General features: G+C 38.0%; 1 protein-coding gene across 2 annotated transcripts in view; it reads right to left on the bottom strand.

Annotated features, from left to right (window-relative positions):
- Positions 1–20,913, bottom strand: part of MICU3 (mitochondrial calcium uptake family member 3) — a 79,153-nt gene that overhangs the window by 43,621 nt on the left and 14,619 nt on the right. For both annotated transcript variants that reach the window (XM_059685558.1, XM_059685557.1), the window contains exons 2-3: positions 6,870–7,023; positions 3,129–3,160 (exon numbers count right to left, since the gene is read on the bottom strand). In XM_059685558.1, coding sequence (XP_059541541.1) covers positions 3,129–3,160; positions 6,870–7,023 — 186 coding nt within the window. The remainder of the gene's footprint in view (positions 1–3,128; positions 3,161–6,869; positions 7,024–20,913) is intronic.

Raw genomic sequence — 20,913 nt, 5'->3', positions numbered from 1 at the left:
CCTGAGACTATGGGGAGAGGGCACAGCAGTTCTGTGTTTGAGGCCGTCCCATACCTTGCCCTATGTGATCATCATTTGGCTGGTCCTTATTTGTGTCCCTTATAATAATTATAAACTGTAATTTTAAGTGTAGAAGATTCCACAGTCCTAATGAGGCAGACTAGCAAATTACTGAACTTAAGGTGAGTTGTGGGAACTGCATGGACTTGTAGCCAACTGGTCAGAAGTATGGGTGGCCTGGGAACCTTGAATTTGCAGCTGGCATCTGAAATGAAGGCAGTCTTATTGGGGGCTGGGTCCTTAAACCTGTTGAGTCTGACAATAACTCCGGGTAGTTAGTGTCAGAATTATATTGCAGCATTGCAAATAGGAACAAAATAAATACTTGATGGATTGAACTCAGTTACCTAGAATTATAGTTGCCTTTTAAAGGATTCATATAATTTTCTTAAATGAGTATAATTTTGTGTTATTATACAGTTAATATACATACATTACATGAAAATTAGTAAGTAAAGGCAAAAGTAAATGAATGGGACTATATTGAACTAAAAAGCTTCTGTAGAGCAAAAGAAAGTGACAACAAAGCAAAAAGCCAACCATCCAAATAGGAGATGATATCTGCAAACAACAGCCATGACAAGGGTTTAATACCTAAAATATATAAACAACTCATACAACTCAACAAAATAAAAACAAACAATCCAATTTATAAATGGGCAGAGGACCTGAACAAAGACTTCTCCTAAGAAGACATATAAATGGCCAACAGATAAATGAAAATATGCTCAACTTCACCAGCTATTAGGAAAATGCAAATCAAAACTACAATGGAATACCACCTCACACCTGTTAGAATGGCTATTATCAACAAGACAAGTAATAACAAGTGTTGAAAGGTTGTGGAGAAAAGGAACCCTCATTCACTGGTGGTGGGAATGTAAACTGGTATAGCCACTATGGAAAACAGTATGGAGGTTCCTCAAAAAATTAAGGACAGAGTTATTACCATATGACCCAGCAATCCCTCTTCTAGGTATCTACCCTAAAATTTTTGAAAACTTTTATTCGTAAAGATATATGCACCCCCATGCTCATTGCAGCATTATTCACGGTGGCCAAGACATGGAAACAACCCAAGTGTCCTTCAATAGAGGATTGGATAAATAAGATGTGGTACATACACATAATGGAATACAACTCAGCCATAAGAAAAGATGAAATACTGCTATTTGCAACAACATGCATAGATCTTGAGAAAATTATGCTAAGCAAAGTCAGTCAGTCAGAAGAAGCTAAGAACCATATGATTTCACTCATATGTGGGATATAAAACTTAAACTCATAGACACAGACAACAGTATGATGGTTACCAGAGGGAAGGGGGTGTAGGGAGTAGTAAAGGGTAAAGGGGGCAAGTATATGGTGACGAAAGTTGGTCTGACTTTGGGTGGTGGGCACACAATGCAATATACAATCATGTATCATAGAAACGTACACGTGAAACCTATATAACCTTACTAACCAATCCCACCTCAATACATTTATTTATATATATATCCATCTGTACCTCTGCTAGGTACACTAAGTATCTAATAGTTTTTCTTGCTATGGTAAAATGTATCTTATTTGATAATACAGTTGCTATTGCTGGTGCAGAAATATTTTATTCACTTTGGTTCAAGAATGTTATATGCAGCAGCAACCTTATTAAACTTGTACTAAATTTGAATAAATTCGAAATCTATGTATTTTTATATGTTTCTCTCAATAATATTGTTTGCTACAGTTCCAATCCTTAGAGCCTTCTTTTTTTTTTTGGTCATACGATAAGTTATAGGCTAAGTTGTGTCTACCTCCGATTCACATCTGAAGTCCTAACTGTCAGCACTTCAGAATATGATCGTGTTTGGAGATGAACCTTTAAAGAGGAGTAAACATGATTAAATGAGGTCATTACGGCGGGCTCTAATGCAATGTGACTGGTCCCCTATAAGCAGGGATTAGCACAGGCACACAAGGAGGAAAGATGTGAAGACGGCAGAGGGAGACGGCCATCTACACGCCAAGGAGAGAGGCCTCAAGAGAGAACAAGCCTGCCAACATCTTGATCTTAAACTTCCAACCTCCTGAACTATGAGAAAATAAATTTCTGTTGTTTAAGCCACCCAGACTGTGGTATTTGTTATGGCAGCCTTAGCAAAGTAATGCACTGCCTTAGCTTACACCTGTAGTCAGTAAGTAGTAGTTGTGACAGGACACATATTTGCATTATATCTAACTTTACAGAAAATATTCCTAAAATTTCAAAGTAGCCTCTCTGCATCCCTCACTTATAATATTCCCTCCGTCTCTCCCAGAGATAAATATTGTCTTTAATTTTAAGTTTATCATTCCTCAGGTAGGTATTTTCCCACCTATGAATGTATCCTTTACAGTATGGTTTCATTTCCCCAGTTTTGAAATTTATACAAATGGAATTATACTTTATGTATTTTTGAATTGCTTACTTTGTCATGGTTTCTGAGATTCAGCTAGTAAAAGCATTGCTATAGTTCATTTGTTTTCACTGTTAATATAGTATTCACTGTATGACTATATCAAAACTCATTTGTCAATTCTACTGTTGATATTGTATCACAGTCTTGTCGGCCAACATGAACAATCTATGGCCATTCCTATCAATCTTTCCTGCATATATGGAAGTTTTTCTGGATACATACACTGGTGTGAAATTATTGGATCATAGGGCATATTCAAGTGTAAGCTTACTAGGTATATATGCATGCACAGTTGTAGAACTTAAGCCCAGGAGTAGAGCTACTAGGTATAGAATATGTGGATCTTTAGTTTTAGTAGATACTGCCAAACTGTTTTTCCAAAGTGGGTATGCCAACTTACATTCACACATGAGAGTTACCACTGATCCACATCTTCAAATGGTTCCTGGATGTGATTTAATTTCTAGAAAATATATATACCAAATTGTATGTGTGTGTGAGAGAGTGTGTGTGTGTGTGTGTGTGACAGAGAAAGAGAGAGATCGAGAGAGAGAGAGAGAGATCGAGAGAGAGAGAAAGAGAGACTGAATGAATGAATGTGTATGTATACCAAGAGCTTTAACTTACCGGTTTGGAAAGTGACTTCCATGTTTTAGCAACTATAATAAACAAATATATAAGAATTAGATAATACTTAATGTCATATAGATCTAAATTCAGTAACTATAAAAGAACCATAACTCCTAAAACCCAGCTTTATATCTAAAAGGCAATGTTTCTCAAGATTTGGATCCAAGGTATTTTATTTATGGTATGTTTTTGTTTCATGTACTATAAACTATAATAAATAATTTGAATAGGAAACACATTTTCCATAATTATTATCTAACTTTGTGTATTTCTAGATTTATAAAATAAGTTAACTTAATGTTAAACATCCTATGGTCTTAAAAACACAAATAGTGGTATTAAATATTCATAGAATATAAAATATTAACATAAACTATAATTTTAAGGCATTACCCATGCTGTCTACTATGTTACTATCGCTGATTATAATTAAAAGGTCAGGTCTCTCTAGGGTGAATGGGAAGGATAGGGACAAAGGTAAAAGAGATGAAGGAGAGAGCAAGTAATGTGAGGTAGGGAGTCTCATCCTGTTTTCCATTCTTCTCTGCTAAAAATATTATCCTATATAATAAAAGCATAATATGCTAAGGTATCTGGTTGGCTGTTCAACCAATCAAACTGTAATATGCTAATGATATGCTAAGGCTGCTCAATTGCTCACTATGACGTGCACTGACCACCAGGGGGCAGACAGTTGACTGGTTTACCAGTCGCTATGATGTGAACTGACCACCAGGGGGCAGATGCTCTGACCAGTAGGTTAGCTTGCTGCTGGGGTCCAGCTGATAGGGACTGAGTGAGATGGGCCAGACATGCCCTGGAGCCCTCCACAGTCCCTCTGTGGCTGGCCAACCTCCCGTGTCCCTCCCTCCCCAGCCCCGAGCGTGCACCAGTGGGGTCCCTCAGCCTGGCCTGTGCCTTCTCACAATCCAAGACCCCTTGGGGGATGTTGGCGAACCAGTTTCGGACCAATCCCGCAGGCCAGGCTGAGGGACCCCACTGGTGCACAAATTCGTGTACTGGGCCTCTAGTAGTTGAATAAAATACCAGTGATCACTTTCTTTTTCTGATTCCTCTTCACACTCCTGAAGATATCAAAAACTATGAATCTTATAATATTGAAATAAATGTGAGTCATACTGCTGTTTCCTTTGCTCAGATTTGAACACTGTGAATATCTAATGACTAACCTCATGTTTATATGGGATTAATTCCTATTAAACAGCTTAATTAGGAACTGGTAAATATTAAGTATCCTAACTACATTACAATAATGACAACCAATAATATCCCTACATGGCGATGTTGTTATTTCTATATAATTAACCATAGTTAATGTAAACAATATATCAAATTCAAGATTATAAGAAAGGTTTTTTTTTTTTCTAAATAACTTTCTTTTTTTTAGTCAATACATCATCTTAAAATACAAAGGAAGTATGTTCTAAAATTTAGCAATCTGATTTTTAGGCAGATAGATTTCTTCTCTATGTAGAAACAACATCCTTTCTTTACTCAAGATAGTTTATACAAACATATAATCAAGTGATTAAAATCACAGGCCTATAAAGTTGAATTCAGCAGTTAACCTTAATTATGATACTATATACATTCACTTTAAAAGACATCCTCCTTTTCATAATAAGCAGAACAATGTAAATAATACTCTGTTGCTTTTGAAATATAACAAAAAAAAAGAAGAAAAATAAATGGCACAAAAGTACATGCACATGCTCTGATGTAATGTTCAGAAGCTATTTATCAAAAGAGGAAGTTAGAAACACTCTTGAGTTTTGTAGGGTTTATGAGATCTCCAGGGTAAATTATTCACAAAAGACATATTCATTCTGCCGGATATGTCACCATGTCCAATATTATTAGCTTTTTCTTATAAAGACTAAAGAGCTATTAAGATTGTTCTTCAAAGGATTTTCTGATTTTCTAAACTCCTTATTTAATATGTAGTTACTATATATATATATATATATATATATATATATATATATATAAAACTTGGAGGAAAAGGGACTTCAATTCTATTGGATATATTTTATTTCTTAAAGCTATAGGTTGATATTCATTGTATTTTTAGTATTTTTATGTATGTCTAATTTTTTAATAATACATCTTTTAAAACTAAAATTAAAATAATATTTGAAGCTATATGAGAAAAATAATTACTTATTTTAGTTCTAGAAGGGACATTCACCTTTTAGGTTCCATTTAAGTAGGTAAAATAAGAAATTTTCTCAATTTCAAACACAAAGTTATAATCAACAACAATCAGATGTATACCCCAACTGATGTTTACTTTGTACTATAATTATTGAGCAAATGTTTACATAGGATACCTTTTTTTTCCTATTGATATCACCATAAAATTATATATAAAAAAATGTTTAGCCTAACCAGTTTGGCTCAGTGGATAGAGCGTTGGCCTGCAGACTGAAAGGTCCCAGGTTCAATTCTGGTCAAGGGCATATACCTTGGTTGCGGGCACATCCCCAGGAGGAGGTGTGTGGGAGGCAGCTGATCAACGTTTCTCTCTCATCGATGTTTCTAGCTCTCTATCCCTCTTCCTTCTTCTCTGTAAAAAATCAGTAAAATATATTTTAAAAAAGTGTTTAAATCATGGTTACAAATTCAAGCGATAATGATGATGATAATATCTACTAACATTTATTAAGCAACTAGAGGCCCGGAGGGGGCCTAAGCCTGGCCTCCCTCTGTGGGAGGCGACCAGAGGGCTGATCAGGGGATGGCACCAGCCAGCGAGTGGCCGTCCCCATCCCCCCCAATCACCCCTCTGCCATCGCTGGTCGCCGACCCCCCCATCGCCGGCCCCTCTCTCTGCCCACTTGCACGTGCCTTGTCTGGCCTGGCACTGCCTGCTTGCTGGCCCTGCCCCCCGCCAACCGGTTGTTCCACCTTTCGGTTGATTTGCATATTACACTTTTATTATATAGGATTATTGTGTGTCAGGTATTACACTAAGTACAACTGATATATTTAATCCTCAAAAAACCTCACAAGGCTATTTTTATTTTTAGCTCTTTAAATGAGGAAACAGAAGATTGAATACGTTAACCAAGTTCTCAAAGCTACTAAATGAATGCCAAAGTTTAAACACTAGTCAGTCTAATTTCAAAATACTTTTGCTACTTTTATATCTGTGAGGCAGATTTTGCTCACATACTTCATGAAAAACAACATATTGCAACATACTGAATACAAAAGCAGATATGAGAATCCAACTATCCTTTATTAAGTCAGATATTAAAGAAGTCTGCAAAAATGTATATATTGCCAAAAAGTTTGAGAGCCACTGCCCAGCACATGGAAAGGTGAAAAACAATCAGCCTATACTTATACTGCAGGAGCGATGACAAATATAAAAGATATAGGCAGAAGCCAGTCCTCTGAATTACTCTGTTTAGGCTGGATGTAAAAATTGACTAGGCAGAATATAAGTTTAAAGAATATGAAGTTATAAAGCATTTTAAGAGTGAAGGTGGTGTTTAAGCTTAATGTACTAAGAAAGGGAACAACTGAAAAATTCTGAAAAGAGAAGAGATACCAATAGGAGTTTGTAAGAACTATTAGTCTGGTAACACTGTATAGCATAATGTCTTCTGAAATACATTACTTGGTTAGTTGTTCTGAAAAACTTATACTGCTCCACACTAGAGATTAAACAATCTTATAAAATTATTAAGGTATTTTTAAAAATATACTTACGTTTGGGCTCATCTGTTGTAACAGCCAAAATAAAATCATACGGAGTCATGAATAACTGCCCTTCACATTCTATAGAGGCAAACAAACGAAACCGCCTTTCCCGAGATGTAGCATAGAGGTCTAAGTCTTCAATGTCTGTTCTGCCAATTGCTACCTAAAGAAAGTAAAAAAGTTTCAACTATGTGAAATAACATCTCCTTTTAGATTGTAAATGCTTTTAATTGTGCTAAAAGTGAATTAACAGAGTAAATGAAAATTTGAAAATATTGTCTTTTGAAGAACTGAATCATTTTATAAATTAAATTTATAAATTAAATAGAGGCCCAATGCATGAAAACTCATGCAAGAGTAGGCCTTCCTTCCCTGGGCTGCTGGCACTGGCTTCCCTCCAGCACCCAGGACCAGGCTTCCCTCCTCTGGCCGCGCGCTGGCTGCCGGACTGGGCTGGCTTCCCTCCTCGGCCACCTGTGGACCCCCGGACCTGGGCTGGCTTCCCTGCAGCCCTGACTTTGTCAGGAAGGACTTCTGGAATGACGTCTGGTCTAATTAGCATGTTACCCTTTTTTTTTTTTTAAATATATTTTATTGATTTTTTACAGAGAGGAAGGGAGAGAGATAGAGAGTTAGAAACATCGATGAGAGAGAAACATCGATCAGCTGCCTCCAGCACATCCCCTACTGGGGATGTGCCCACAACCCAGGTACATGCCCTTTACCGGAATCGAACCCGGGACCTTTCAGTCCGCAGGCCGACGCTCTATCCACTGAGCCAAACCGGTTTTGGCTAGCATGTTACCCTTTTATTATTATAGACTGTCCACATAAGTACAATGAATTAATACTTCAAAGATTCTACAATGAATGTTATTAACAGCCTGAAGATTTTAAACTGGAACTTTGAAGGACATGTAATTTATTTCTTCAGTTTTAGTCTTAAAGAACATTAAATTTCTGAGCTAGTAGTTTCTCTAGAGCAGAGATTTTCAACTTTTTTCATCTCATGGTACACATAAACTAGTTACTAAAATCTGTGGCACACCAAAAAATATATTTTTTGCCAATCTGACCAAAAAAAGGTATAATTTTGATTCATTCACACCAGATGGCTATTGTTGAGCTGTCATCATTTTTTTCACGTGACAATCTAAGGGAAAAGAGGTCAGATATTGCATGTTTTAAAAATTCTTGCAGCACATAGGTTGAAAATCACTATTCTAAAGGTAGAATGCCTACTATGCACTCTTTATATAGGCATATTTATTTAATTAGAAACTTATTCATTGTAGTTATTCATTTTCTTTAAAAAGTGAAACCCTGATAGGGTGTTCATGACTACCACTAAAGACACCATTTAGTGGTAACACCATCTAAAGTTGCTAACTCTAGATCACTATAGTACAGTTACTACCAACAGTCATTCTGAAATCTCTCTAGGGTTAAGATGAACAGAATTAGAAGAAGTGTGCGTAGCAGGAGAAGGAAGTCTCTTCTGTTTTCCTTAATTTGCAGTCTTTACCCTGTTATTTATTTTCTCTCTGAACTATAACAAATTAATTTTTTAACAGAAGGATTATTTTCCTGATTATAAAAGTGAGATAATTATTGTATACTAGGGGCCCGGTGCACGAAATTCGTGCACTGGGTGTGTGTGTGGGGGGGGAGTGTCCCTCAGCCCAGCCTGCCCCCTCTCACATACTGGGAGCCCTCAGGCGTTGACCCCCATCACCCTCCAATCACAGGATCGGCCCCTTGCCCAGGCCTGACGCCTCTGGCCTAGGCGTCCGGCCCAGGCAGCAGGGACCCGCAGCTGCAGCGGCCCCGCGATCGTGGACTTCGCTTTAGGCCCAGGCAAGGGGCCCCTAGCTCCTGGGACTGCCAGCTTCGGCTGTGCCCAGCTCCCATCGCTGGCTCCACCCCTACTTCCTGCTATCACTGGCCAAGGCGGAAAAGGCACCTGATTCTATGATCATGGCTGGGGGGCAGGGCAAAGGCGGCCCCAGGGCCACCTTTGCCCTGCCCCCCAGCTCTTAGCTCCCCCCTGGGTTTCCGATCACTGTCAGTGGCAGGGGGCTTCTTCCTGCTTTCCCTTTCGCCTCCCTGCATTGTGCCTACATGTGCAAATTAACTGCCATCTTGTTGACAGTTAACTGCCAATCTTAGTTGGCAGTTAATTTGCATATAGCCCTGATTAGCCAATGAAAAGGGTATCGTCGTACGCCAATTACCATTTTTCTCTTTTATTAGTGTTGATAATTTAGAAGACAGAACTTCAGAAATTTATAGATATAAATTTTTTGTTTTCTTTTTTGGCAAAAAAAAAGGGGGATTATACTGCCCTGACTGATTTGGCTCAGTGGATAGAGCATCAGCTTGTGGACTGAAGGGTCCCAGGTTCGATTCCAGTAGGGGGCATGTGCCTTGGTTGCAGTCACATCTCCAGTGTGGGGTGTGCAGGAGACAGCTGATCGATGTTTCTCTCTCATCGATGTTTCTAGCTCTCTATCCCTCTCCCTTCCTCTCTGTAAAAAATCAATAAAATATATATTTAAAAAAAGGGGGATTATACTATACTGTTCAGCAATCTGATCTTCTTAACTTATTACTATACAAAAGGCCCGATGCATGAAATTCATGCAAGGGGGCTTGGCCCTCACAGCTGCGGCAGCTTGCCTCAGCCCTCACAGCCCCAGTTTTGTCTGGAAGGTCGTCTGGAAGGTCATTCGGCTGTCTGGTCTAATTACCATATTACACTTCTATTATTATAGTTCAGGGCCATTTTCCCAAGTCACTAAATAGTTCAGTAGGTCATTTTTAATAAGTGTATACTACTTCATAGTAAATGTTTGTAGTAATAATCTTCCTGGAGCATAGGATTTGCATTCATAGAAAAAGATAGGTAAATTGACAATAATCTCTGAGTTCTAGAGTAAAGCACTGGAATTTAATCTGACAGAAAACAAATGGCTTTAGGGAGATTCTTAAAATAGTGCTTCACAGAGATAAAGCAACCTGGTACCAGAGGCAAGTAGATCAGCAGTATATTAATAACAATGCTCAGGTAAGCCATAGGAATTAGGAAATCATTTTTACTCTGCCAAGGGTGAGAAGTGAGACAATGAACAACTCAGTATCAAGAATGGGCAGTAATCTCCCTGAACACTCCTCAGGGATCAGTCTACTATCCTAAGTCCCCTTTTACACTTATATCCCAGGGCAGGGAGCCCAATCTCGTCTGTGACCACAAATTACATTCCTGCTTCTTCTTGCTGGCCCTTTCCTTAGGCCTCCGTGGCCCCAGACACCTCTTCTCCAGTGAGTTTCCTAGAGGACCTCTCCCTGTGACGCTGTTTTTGCACCAGCATCTGAAGCCATGCCTCAGTCTAAGATCCTGAACCACAATTTTTGCCTATATCTCTCTGTTTGCTATGGCCTAATATGGGCTTGATCTGTGACTTTTGGTGCTCACAAGTGCCTGTTTTCTCACTGAGCTGCCCTTCCTTAGGCTCAGTCTATCGTGTGTCCAGCACGCCAAACCTGCTGGACCACTGCAACTGGTAATGTGATCCCCCTTCTATGAGCTAATGCAGGCAACTCCTCCTCCTCCTTCACTTCTAACAATCAATTAGCAAATCCTGTTGTTCTCCCGCTAATGCAGCGGTTCTCAACATGTGGGTCGTGACCATCGGAAAATACATATAGCATATCAGATATTTACATTACGATTCATAACAGTAGCAAAATTATAGTTATGAAGTAGCAATGAAAATAATTTTATGGTTGGGGGTCACCACAACATGAGGAACTGTATTAAAGGGTCGTGGCATTAGAAGGGTTGAGAACCACTGCTAATGTTTCACATACAGTCATGTCCACTACCTTTTCAAACACGCTCTTCTTCCCTAAAATTTTACAGTAATGGCCTGTGATGTTTGCCTCTAACCCATCCTATAGTAAGAGAAAGTAAGAGAAAATGGGCAGAACTGTAGAATAATTTTGTATTCTTTAACTACCTGAGAATGAGTATCAGAAGAAATCTACCAAGTAGATTTAAAGGTTTTCATTAAAATTCTACTGCATAAATTCTACACACTATGGCCTCAGCAAAAGTAACCATCATTTTTTATAACAGCATTAAGTGACCACAAGTCAATTTAGCACCACCCTAATTGTTTCCCAGATTAAAAGGGGAAGCATATGATCCTATATAATAAAAGCCTAATACACTAAGTGTCCGGTCATCCAGTCGTCCGTTCAACCAATCAAAGTGTAATATGCTGATGATATTCTAAGGCTTCTCAACCACTCGCTATGACGTGCACTGACCACCAGGGGGCAGACAGTGGACCAGTCGCTATGACATGCGCTGATCACCAGAAGGGCAGACACTCAATGCAGGAGCTGTGCCCTAGTGGTCAGTGCGCTCCCACAGAGGGAGCGCAGCTCAGCTGACAGACCCATCCCAGTGGCCCACCAACCCGGCAGCAGCCACTTACTCCCTCAGTAGTCCTGCATGTCCAATCTCCAGAGAATGGGCCAGGCACTGATGGACCAGTGCCGCTGGCCTCCTGGAAGTTGGCCTTGCGAACCACGACCGCTTCCCCTCCCTAGAAACTCCGCAAGGAAGAAAGGATATAAAAGCGGACACCAGGTGGCTCCTGACAACCAGTGCGAATGTCAGCTCGACGGATCCAGATCCTGGGCCTGTAAGGGCATCGCACTGCCCACTCAGAGGGCCAATAGCGTCCTCGGGACCCCACCCGTGCATGAATTCGTGCACCGGGCCTCTAGTAGTGTAATAACACACATTGGCACTGCTGAAATGAAACCGGGTCTGGTAAAAAGTAAAAATTAATTTTCTCATGAAATCCCATTAAACTCGCCTGATCCTAGATCAGTCTAGTTATCATCTCATAGGATAATCTGGCTTACTTGGTGGGAGAATGGATGGGATAAAGAGCATAACAGGAAATCAATACTTGGTAGGTTTTTATGTTCTCTATTCTCTTCCACTTACTTATTTGTCTCTTCCTACTCAAATGTCATAGTGTTATTGTTTTTTAAATATGTTTTTATTGATTTCAGAGAGAGAGGAGGGATAGAAACATCAATAAGAGAGAATCATTGATCAGCTGCCTCCTGCACGCACCCTACAGGGGATTAAGGCCGCCATCCAAGCATGTGCCCTGACTGGGAATCGAATTGTGACCTCCTGGCTCATGGGTCTGATGCTCAACCATTAAGCCACACTGGCTGGGCTATAATGTTTTAAATGAATACAGCTTTTGGTTATATATTTGACATTAGTAAAGCAAAATGCCATCTTATTGTCAATCCTTTTAAAATATTTATGATGATTGAAATGCATTTTTTCTTCAAAGTACACTTCAAAATCAATGTGTCAAATTTTAAAAAAACATTGTTTTCTGTGGAATGACACTGAATTTTGGTATAATTTAGGAAGACTTGATTTTTCCAAATTGGGAACGTGGAAGTCCATGTATTCAGGTCTTCAACTATGTCTTTCAGTAAAGTTTTTCAGTTTTCTTCACAAGTTTTAGATATTTGTTGTAGATTTACTCTTATATCTTGTATAGTTTCTGTGTAATTGTGACTTGGGAATGGAAGCTTTTATTACTATTACACTTCAGTTGTTCTCCCTCTAACCAACTGAAATGTAATAGGAATAAAAGGTTTCACTGGAAAAAGGTTCCATGGTGAAGCAACTGACTTTGGTATATTTGCTCTGTATCCAACTATCGTGACTAAATTCCTTCATTAATTTAATAACTTTCTTCTTGGATTTTCTAAGTAGAGAATCATAAGTTCTTTCAAAATAGTGACAGATATGTAGCTTATCCTTTATAATATTTATATCTCATTTTCATTGCCACACCTACTTAACGGTCTAGGTCTCTAAAAATGATGCTGAATAGCATCAGTAATATTAAGCATGCTTATCTTGTTCCATGTTTTGAAGAGAATGCTTCTAATGAATTGCCACTAAATACAATGTTTGCTATTGGTTCTGATAATTATCTTCTACCTTAAATTAGGAATGGGTGTTTACTTAGTCTCCTTTGTTCACCAAAAATAAACGAGTTTAGAGTTAGAATTGTTCATAGAGTTCATTTGGTCCTCTTGTTTCCTTACCTTTTTACCAGAATAGAGTCCTCAAACCAAAATTAAAATGTGTTGGGCAAGTAGAAGCATAAACAGAAATTCCCAAAGAAAAACTCAAAAGTTAGTGGACAAAACTCTATTAATTACATTAACTTTGGACTATTATTAGTTTCCAATATGAATTTCAACTAATGAACTGTGATTTTATTCATTCATTCAACAGATATTTGGTTGAATGAATGAATATAGTGTGCCTACTTATAACAAATGAATCAATTATAAAATAGTCAATTGGAAGATTACTTCTTTATCGAAAACTGTTTTAGGGAAAAATATCAATAAGTAAGCTTGGTTTAATCACTTCTAACTAACTTCAAACCTTTCCATAGTTTACATGCTTCGTTCCCTATAGTTCACGAATAGACTATTTTCTTAACTAATGATATAAAAGCACAAATGACGAATTTGATACATTTTTTTACTGTGGTAGAGTTCTAATCAAGTTAAACTTTACGGTTTTTTAGGAGGCAGACATGGAGCAGCAGTCCATGAAGTTCAGCTGAGAATATCTAACCTGAAATACTAGAATCTTTGAGGAAGGGGACAGCATCAGATCAGCAGTCTACCAAATGTCAGGAGAAACTCAGACCTTTCAAAGCTTCAGATATACCTTTGAATTTTCCAAAGTTTGAATAAATCTAAACCTTCTGAAGAGTTAACATCACTGTTATGAACATTCAGAAACCAATAATCAATCAATAAAGGTGGAAAATGATATTCAAACCAGTTTATGAACCACCTCTTGGCAGTCTTGCTTACCTACACATGACAATGATCTTATATCACATCAATGTTCTGAGGCTTTAAAAAAAATGTATGCACAGCCATTTACCTTGAGCACACTGGCATGAATATGTGGGTATAATCCTTATATTATAAGGAGCAGGTTAAGTACACCTATATTCACTGGCTGATCTACTTTAATACCTTTTTTTGCTTGCTTAAATCCATTATATATTTTAATTTTTGAAGCATAAAATTAACCTATCTTTCAATAGTATATACTGTCTCAGTAAATGATACTTTTTTCATCACAAATTGCCAATAAAAACTCATGAGTAAGTATAATGTACCTAAAGAGAATGGGAAAGTTAACCTGAAAGTAAAAAAACCTGAATTATATCCATGTAGTTGTTAAAACATTAATTGATAAAATGAAAGTCTATTATAAACTAAAGGCCCGGTGCACGAAATTCATGTACAGGTAGGGTACCTATGCCTGGCCAGCAATCAGGGCCGATCAAGTTCCCTGCCCCCCGCCCCCCACCCCCACACCCCCCGCCTCTTCATTCCCTCTCTCCCTCAGCACCCTGCCACCGCCACTGGTCACCCGCCATGTTCCACGATGCCCCCTGGTGGTCAGCGCATGTCATAACGAGCGATCAAACTCCTGGTTTCCAGGTCGAACTCCCAAGGGTATAGTTTGCATATTAGCCTTTTATATACTAGTAGATAGATAGATTCAGTATCATGTGCTTAAAAAATAAGCCTTTCCAAATCAATAAAGTACAATTTGTGAACCACACGGAAGAGACCGACAGAAGCTATAGAAATCATGTTCATTAAGAAAAATTCTTAATTTCTATAGGTTGACATTACCTATTCTTTTCAACAATAAAGAGTAATTTTTGCTTCTATAATATCTTTAAAAAAACATGAATGAAATTCATAAGTCCTTCTAACTTTTGACTACAGGAATAACAAGAATAAATGCACCTGGTGAGAATCTTATAATTGTATGAACTAGGGAAAGCCAGAAAGAGGCGAATACATACTTCAAATTTGAATGAAGACTGAGAGTTAAAACATAGAAAAGGTCCTTGGTTATTGTTGGAGAAAAAGGCAAACACAAACATAATTTGTAAGAAGCTCAAATTCAGTAGATTATTCTTTTGGCTACAAGGAAAATTTCAGGAAGGGCAGCAATGGACAGAAGCCAGAACAGAAAGGTATAGAAGAGGTAGCATATGATTTATTTGACTCAATCCTGAACCAAGTACAAGACTCAAACTATAGACCTCAGCCAGGGATACAGGGGATACACAGAGGTTCAAGCAACAGGCAAATTGGCTTAAATCCATTATTCAAAGAAGAGATGAATAGACCACATCAAGAGGAACCTGAGTTCAGAAAGAGCTGTTGTACATTGGATATTGGCATAAAGTCACTGGGGTATCAGAGAGGAATCCGTAAGACTGCGGCCAAATCATAGGGTCAGTTACATTAACAATGTCAAAGTGGCCAATTGCCCATTAATCTTAAACTTATAGTCTCCTATTGGTCTTAGTGTCTGTCTATGGAGAGGTTAAACTTACAAGTGGGTGGTCAGCTGAATTCTCATACCAGGAGAGTACAGATCAGTCCAGCTGACAAACTTAATTCATCGTTATAAAAAAACAATCACTTTCCTCCATCATTAGATGAATGGAAAAGGTGTGATACATGCATACACACACACACACACACACATACACACACACACACACACATTATCCTATATAATAAAGAGCTAATATGCTAATTAGACTGAACAGCAGGACGACTGTCCTGACAACCATCTGAGTGACCTTCTGGACGAAGCTGGGGCTGCAAGGGCCAGCTGAGACAGCTGGGGCTGCAAAGGCCGAGCTCCTTGCATGAATTTCGTGCATCGGGCCTCTAGTAATATATGTAATGGGATATCATTCAACAACAAAAAACAATGAAATCCTGCCATTTGTGACAATATGGATCAACCTAGAAGGTATTTCACTTATATGTATAATCTTAAAAAACACACACATAAATGAACAAACACAACAAAACAAAAACAGAGAACAAACTGGTGGTTGCCAAAGGGAAGATGGGTGAGGAGATGGATGAAAAAGTGAAGGGGATCACAGTCAATAATATTGTGATTACTTTGCATGGTGGCAGATGGTTACTAGACTTAGTGTGGTGATCACATTGTAAGACCTATAATAATGTTGAGTCACTAGGTTGTACAACTGAAACTAATATAACATTGTATGGTGACTACTTGAATAAAAAAATTTATAAACAAACAAAAAACAATTATTTTCCTTCTCAAAACTCGAGGCCTTCACCAAATAATCCTTTCTTTATCTAGTACATTAGAAAGGGTGGGCTAAATTCCTCAAATGTAATTGCTCAAACACAACAGAAATGTGTTCATTTCTAAAAAGGACATGCTAGGTCTGCAGGGTGGGATGGGACGGTTTGAGGGGGGTGGGGTGGAGCGGGAAGCTGATTCACACATTCATTCAGAGACCCAGGGTGATGATGACTGCCTTTATCAACCAAGGTGGGGCAGGACAGCATGGAAGAAGTTCATGTGAGGAGCTTTTATAGGCCAGGCCTAGAAGTGGTCAATCAAAGAGAAGTTAGTCACTTAAGTGAAAGGATAATGGATAACGAATCTGGCATCCACAGCTCTAACTATTATGGGGTAAGAGAAGAGATTATGGTCAACAGCTTGCAGTTTTCTGTCACACTAACTTTTGGTGACAACATCAAGGGCTCATGAAATATAAAGACTAGGGGAAAAAACATTAGAATTATATATAGTATGTTTAACAAAGACTTGGAGAGATACAGTTCCAAAACAAACCACATCTGTAGCCTCTTGGGAGGTAAGACTTGTAAATGACCTTAATTAATTTTTTAGGAAATACTAGACTACTGTGATTCACCTTAAATTGACACTTCCACACATTTTATCCTGCGCTTATTGTATTTCTTCCCAAAGTCTTAAACACAGCCACTACTCACTTGAAATGTAATGCTTGCACTTGCACCCTCCCAGCTTTGTTTTTCCAAATTCGGCAAAACGCTTTGATAACTCTGACCTTTTCACTAAACAAAATCAGTGAGATTAAGAAAACATTGGTTCTGGTCCTCCATCCTTGAATATTGAGAGAAGTTGAGTGTAAATAGATGTTTTGTGCTCCATTTCACAAACCTATCCACAGTATCTATGGGAGGCTGAACAGTAACTACCGTCTAAAAGTTTAACTTACAAAAACTGAATTGAACTGTCTATAGGTAAAAAGATGATGACCTTTAAAATTTTGATATGTGATTATAAAACAGTTGATCCTGAACTAAATTTGATTGACAGACTGCTTTACTCAAACTATCCAAATAAAAGAACTAAAAACTCTAAAATTTAACAAATAATATATAAAATTACCCAAAAGTTATATATATAAACTTGTTTAAATTCTAACAAGTTCATTTCTTTCATTAATAAAGTAAAATTCACTCTGAAAATAAAGTATCATCAAACTTTAAAAGATGAAATTATAAGTGTGATTTCAACAAATATTATCTTATTAAATGTAATACATTATGATTTCTTGGGTTTCATGTGGGCATATTCTAACTAGATATGTGAACATTTTTATGGTGTTATTTTCAGAGAAAAGGAGAATACAGACATCCTAAGTTTAAGTACTACTGCAATATTTTTATATGTGGCAAATTTCATAGAGGAAATGGAATTTTTCATATCAAAAAGATCTCACAAAACTGCTACTGAGAACTATACAAGCATGGGTTTCAGAGCTGGCACATCAATTATCTTTATTCTAAGTGTAAGAAAACACAACAGAAAAATGAAATCACAGAACTCTAGAGGTAGAAGAGAATTTAAATTTGTCTTTTTCTTTTACTCCTTCTAGGAAATTATATTTTACATATTCTAGGAAATTATTTTACGGTACTTACTAACATTCTTTTCAAGTATGCTAAACAAATGTTTAGGAAATCTTCTTTCCAGCTCCAGAAACCTCTATCTTTTTTGTTACACTGAGAAATTGTGAACTGCATTCTAATTCTTTAACCTCAGTTTCCTTACCTATAAAAATGGAGAATTTCATGGATATAAAAATTTTAAACATACCTGTAAACTAACACACACAATTTATTCATAAAATTGAGTAGGGATCATTTTCAGGTATTTTGTGGATATGCTGACATAAGAGCAGTGGCTTAAGAAGTGGTAGAAATGATAAAAATTACACTTTAAAAATTATCTCATCTTTCCAAAGGAAATAAAAATATGTGTCAATGCAATTACATTATCTGGAATTTCCAAACTCAGATCTTTGTAACTTGTACTTAGATGTTACTTCTGAAGGTAGTGAAACTAGGGCCTTCCGGCAACAGAGTATATCATTATTCCTCCTAAGAATAACAGAAAGCAAAGGTTCACTGCCAAGGCATAGTGTCGTGTTACTTCAGGTCAGCAATTTGAAAATTTACTCTGTGGTAAGGTCTGGTTTTCCTGGGGAGGCAAGATTAAATGCCAGATAAAGGATTCACTACTTGACAATTAGAGAAACTGATGCCTACAAGCTGATAATATCCCAAAGAGGTAACTCGAGACAATTATATCAATTATCTAAACACTGTATAATGCATTACCTCTTAGCAGCCAAGAAACAGACATGAAAATGAAGAATGGAAAAAGGAAAAATAAAAACCATTTGTATTAACCAAAATTGTTTAGATTATTCATCCTTATTACTTTCTTTTTAAAAATATGTTTTATATTAAATTAAATCAGTATTAATGTTTTAAAATGAATGATTAGAAAGTTTACTTGATTATATGTAGGAAGTTTAGAATTTTATGCCCTGATATTGGTAACTGTACCAAAATTTTATGAAACATTACAAAGCACATTATCTCTTAAATGTGGATTTTTATTTTACATTTTCTGGGCAAAAACCTATGAAATGTATATGAGACTCAATTCACATCTATTTTTTACTCTAACTAAAAAAAAAAATGTTCATGGAAGTATTACACTTGCTTTCTCTAATGGCTTCAGGCTTATTTAAAAGCTTCTACGAAGATAAAAGGAGTAACATTTGTTTTGCTTGTTGGGTGGTCGAAAGGTTAAACATCAAATTCCCAGTGTGGGAAAATCCCTAAGTACTCTAGGTGAAATGTTTTGATGCTTAGTAAATGTATCTATGTGGAAATACACACAGCTGACGACCAGCCAACAGTATGTCCCTGGCTGAGATCAAATAGAAAAAGAAAGTTGTAAAATGGGGGCGGGGGGGGGGGGGAACGATCACTTATGATGTTCAAGTGTCCACTGTACTGTAATAGTAGCTTACATGATAGGGTTCTTCACACCATTTCTTTCCTGCTCTGTACAGCAAAGCTACTGGAGAGAGCTGCCTACATTTCCTGTCTCTGATATCGCTACTTCAGCTGGTTCCCCCCTCTATCCCTCCACTAAAACTGCTTGTCAAGGTCACTGATGACCTCCTTGTTTCTAAATCTAAAGGTCAATTCTCAGTTTTCATCTTACAGCATCCGACACTGTTGATAACTCATCGATGACCTTGACAGTTTTAGAGGAGGGATAGAGGGGAGAACTCCTGATTTTTGTCCTCCTCCCCTGGAATTTCCTTCCCAATACTTTTGCTGGTACTTCTCATCTACACAGTGCCCTATGGTGGTTTCACTCACCCACAGTGTCCTATGAACCTCCTCTCTTACTTTAATCTATAATTACTTCTTTGAAGATCTCATCTAGGTTTTACATATTATAAATTTAATATCAAATCCAAAATGGAGGTCATTTACCAGAGATAGGGCAAGGTGGGGTGTGCTGCAGTTACAGCGGAACACAATACTTTGGAATAGCTTTTGTGGGATGAGAAATGGAGGTACCAGGGACATGTAAAAGTATTGTTAAACATGTGTCTTTATGAACACAGTTCAGTTTCTCAAGAGTATATAATACCTAGATAGAATTTTGGAGTTATGAGGTATGTGAATGCTCAATTTAACACACACTGTCAATCTATTTTCCAAAGATTTGTACCCCTACCACCAGAGTATAAGAATTTTTGTGGTTTTACATCAATGCCAACATTATTGTATTTTAAATTTTACCAATTTAATTAATAACAATTGGTGCTTTACTCTGGTTATCATAATATTTCCCTATAGTTAGTGATGTTGAACATCTTCTCATGGGTTTACTGGTTTTTTTTTAAATATATTCCTATTGAGTTGCCTGTATAGACCCTTTGCTTATTTTTCAGTTATACTGTCTTATTTTCTTATTGATTTGTAGATCATCCTGATATATTCTGCAAATCTATTCCTTGCAAGTGCTATCCTATCTAATAATTGACAAACATGGTAATTAACCGTACCTCTGACACACTTCCCATTGGCTAATCAGGGCGATATGCAAATTAACTGCCAACCAAGATGGCGGCCGGCAGCCAGGCAGCTGAAGCGAACAGGAGGCTTGCTTGCTCCAGTGATGGAGGAAGCCAAGGTTCCCCGCCTGCCGCCGCCGTACTCTGAGCTGCACTCTAAGAAACAATGTTGCAATTATAGAAGCTAAACAATTCCCAGAAGCCTGCTTTCAGCCAGCCAGGCCTCAGAGCTGGAGTTGCAACAGTGTTTCAATTATAGAAGCTAAACAAAGCCCAGATACCTGCTTTCAGCAGCTGAGGTCTCAGAGCTGGAGCCGAGCCTCAGGGCTAAAGCTGGCTCTCAGCTCCAGTGACAGCCATAGAAGGTAAATAAATCCCAGAATTAAAAAAAAAGAGAGAGAGAAAAAGGAAAGGTTGGGAGCTTCAGTCACCCGCCAGCCTGAAAATGGTCCTCAGCCCCTCACCCAGACTGGCCAGACACTCCAGTGGGGACCTCCACCTGAAGGGGGTGTGACCAGCTGCAAACAGCCATCATCCGCTCATCCATGCTGCCAGGTACCCAAGCGGGACCCCCACCCTGATCCGGGACACCCTTCAGGGCAAACCAGCCGGCCCCCACCCATGCACCAGGCCTCTATCCTATATAGTAAAAGGATAATATGCAAACTGAC

Source organism: Myotis daubentonii, chromosome 2 (genome assembly GCF_963259705.1).
Source record: "Myotis daubentonii chromosome 2, mMyoDau2.1, whole genome shotgun sequence".
Classification (NCBI taxonomy): domain Eukaryota; kingdom Metazoa; phylum Chordata; class Mammalia; order Chiroptera; family Vespertilionidae; genus Myotis; species Myotis daubentonii.
Note: the sequence above shows the minus strand (reverse complement) of the source record. Positions and strands in the feature narration are given on the sequence as shown.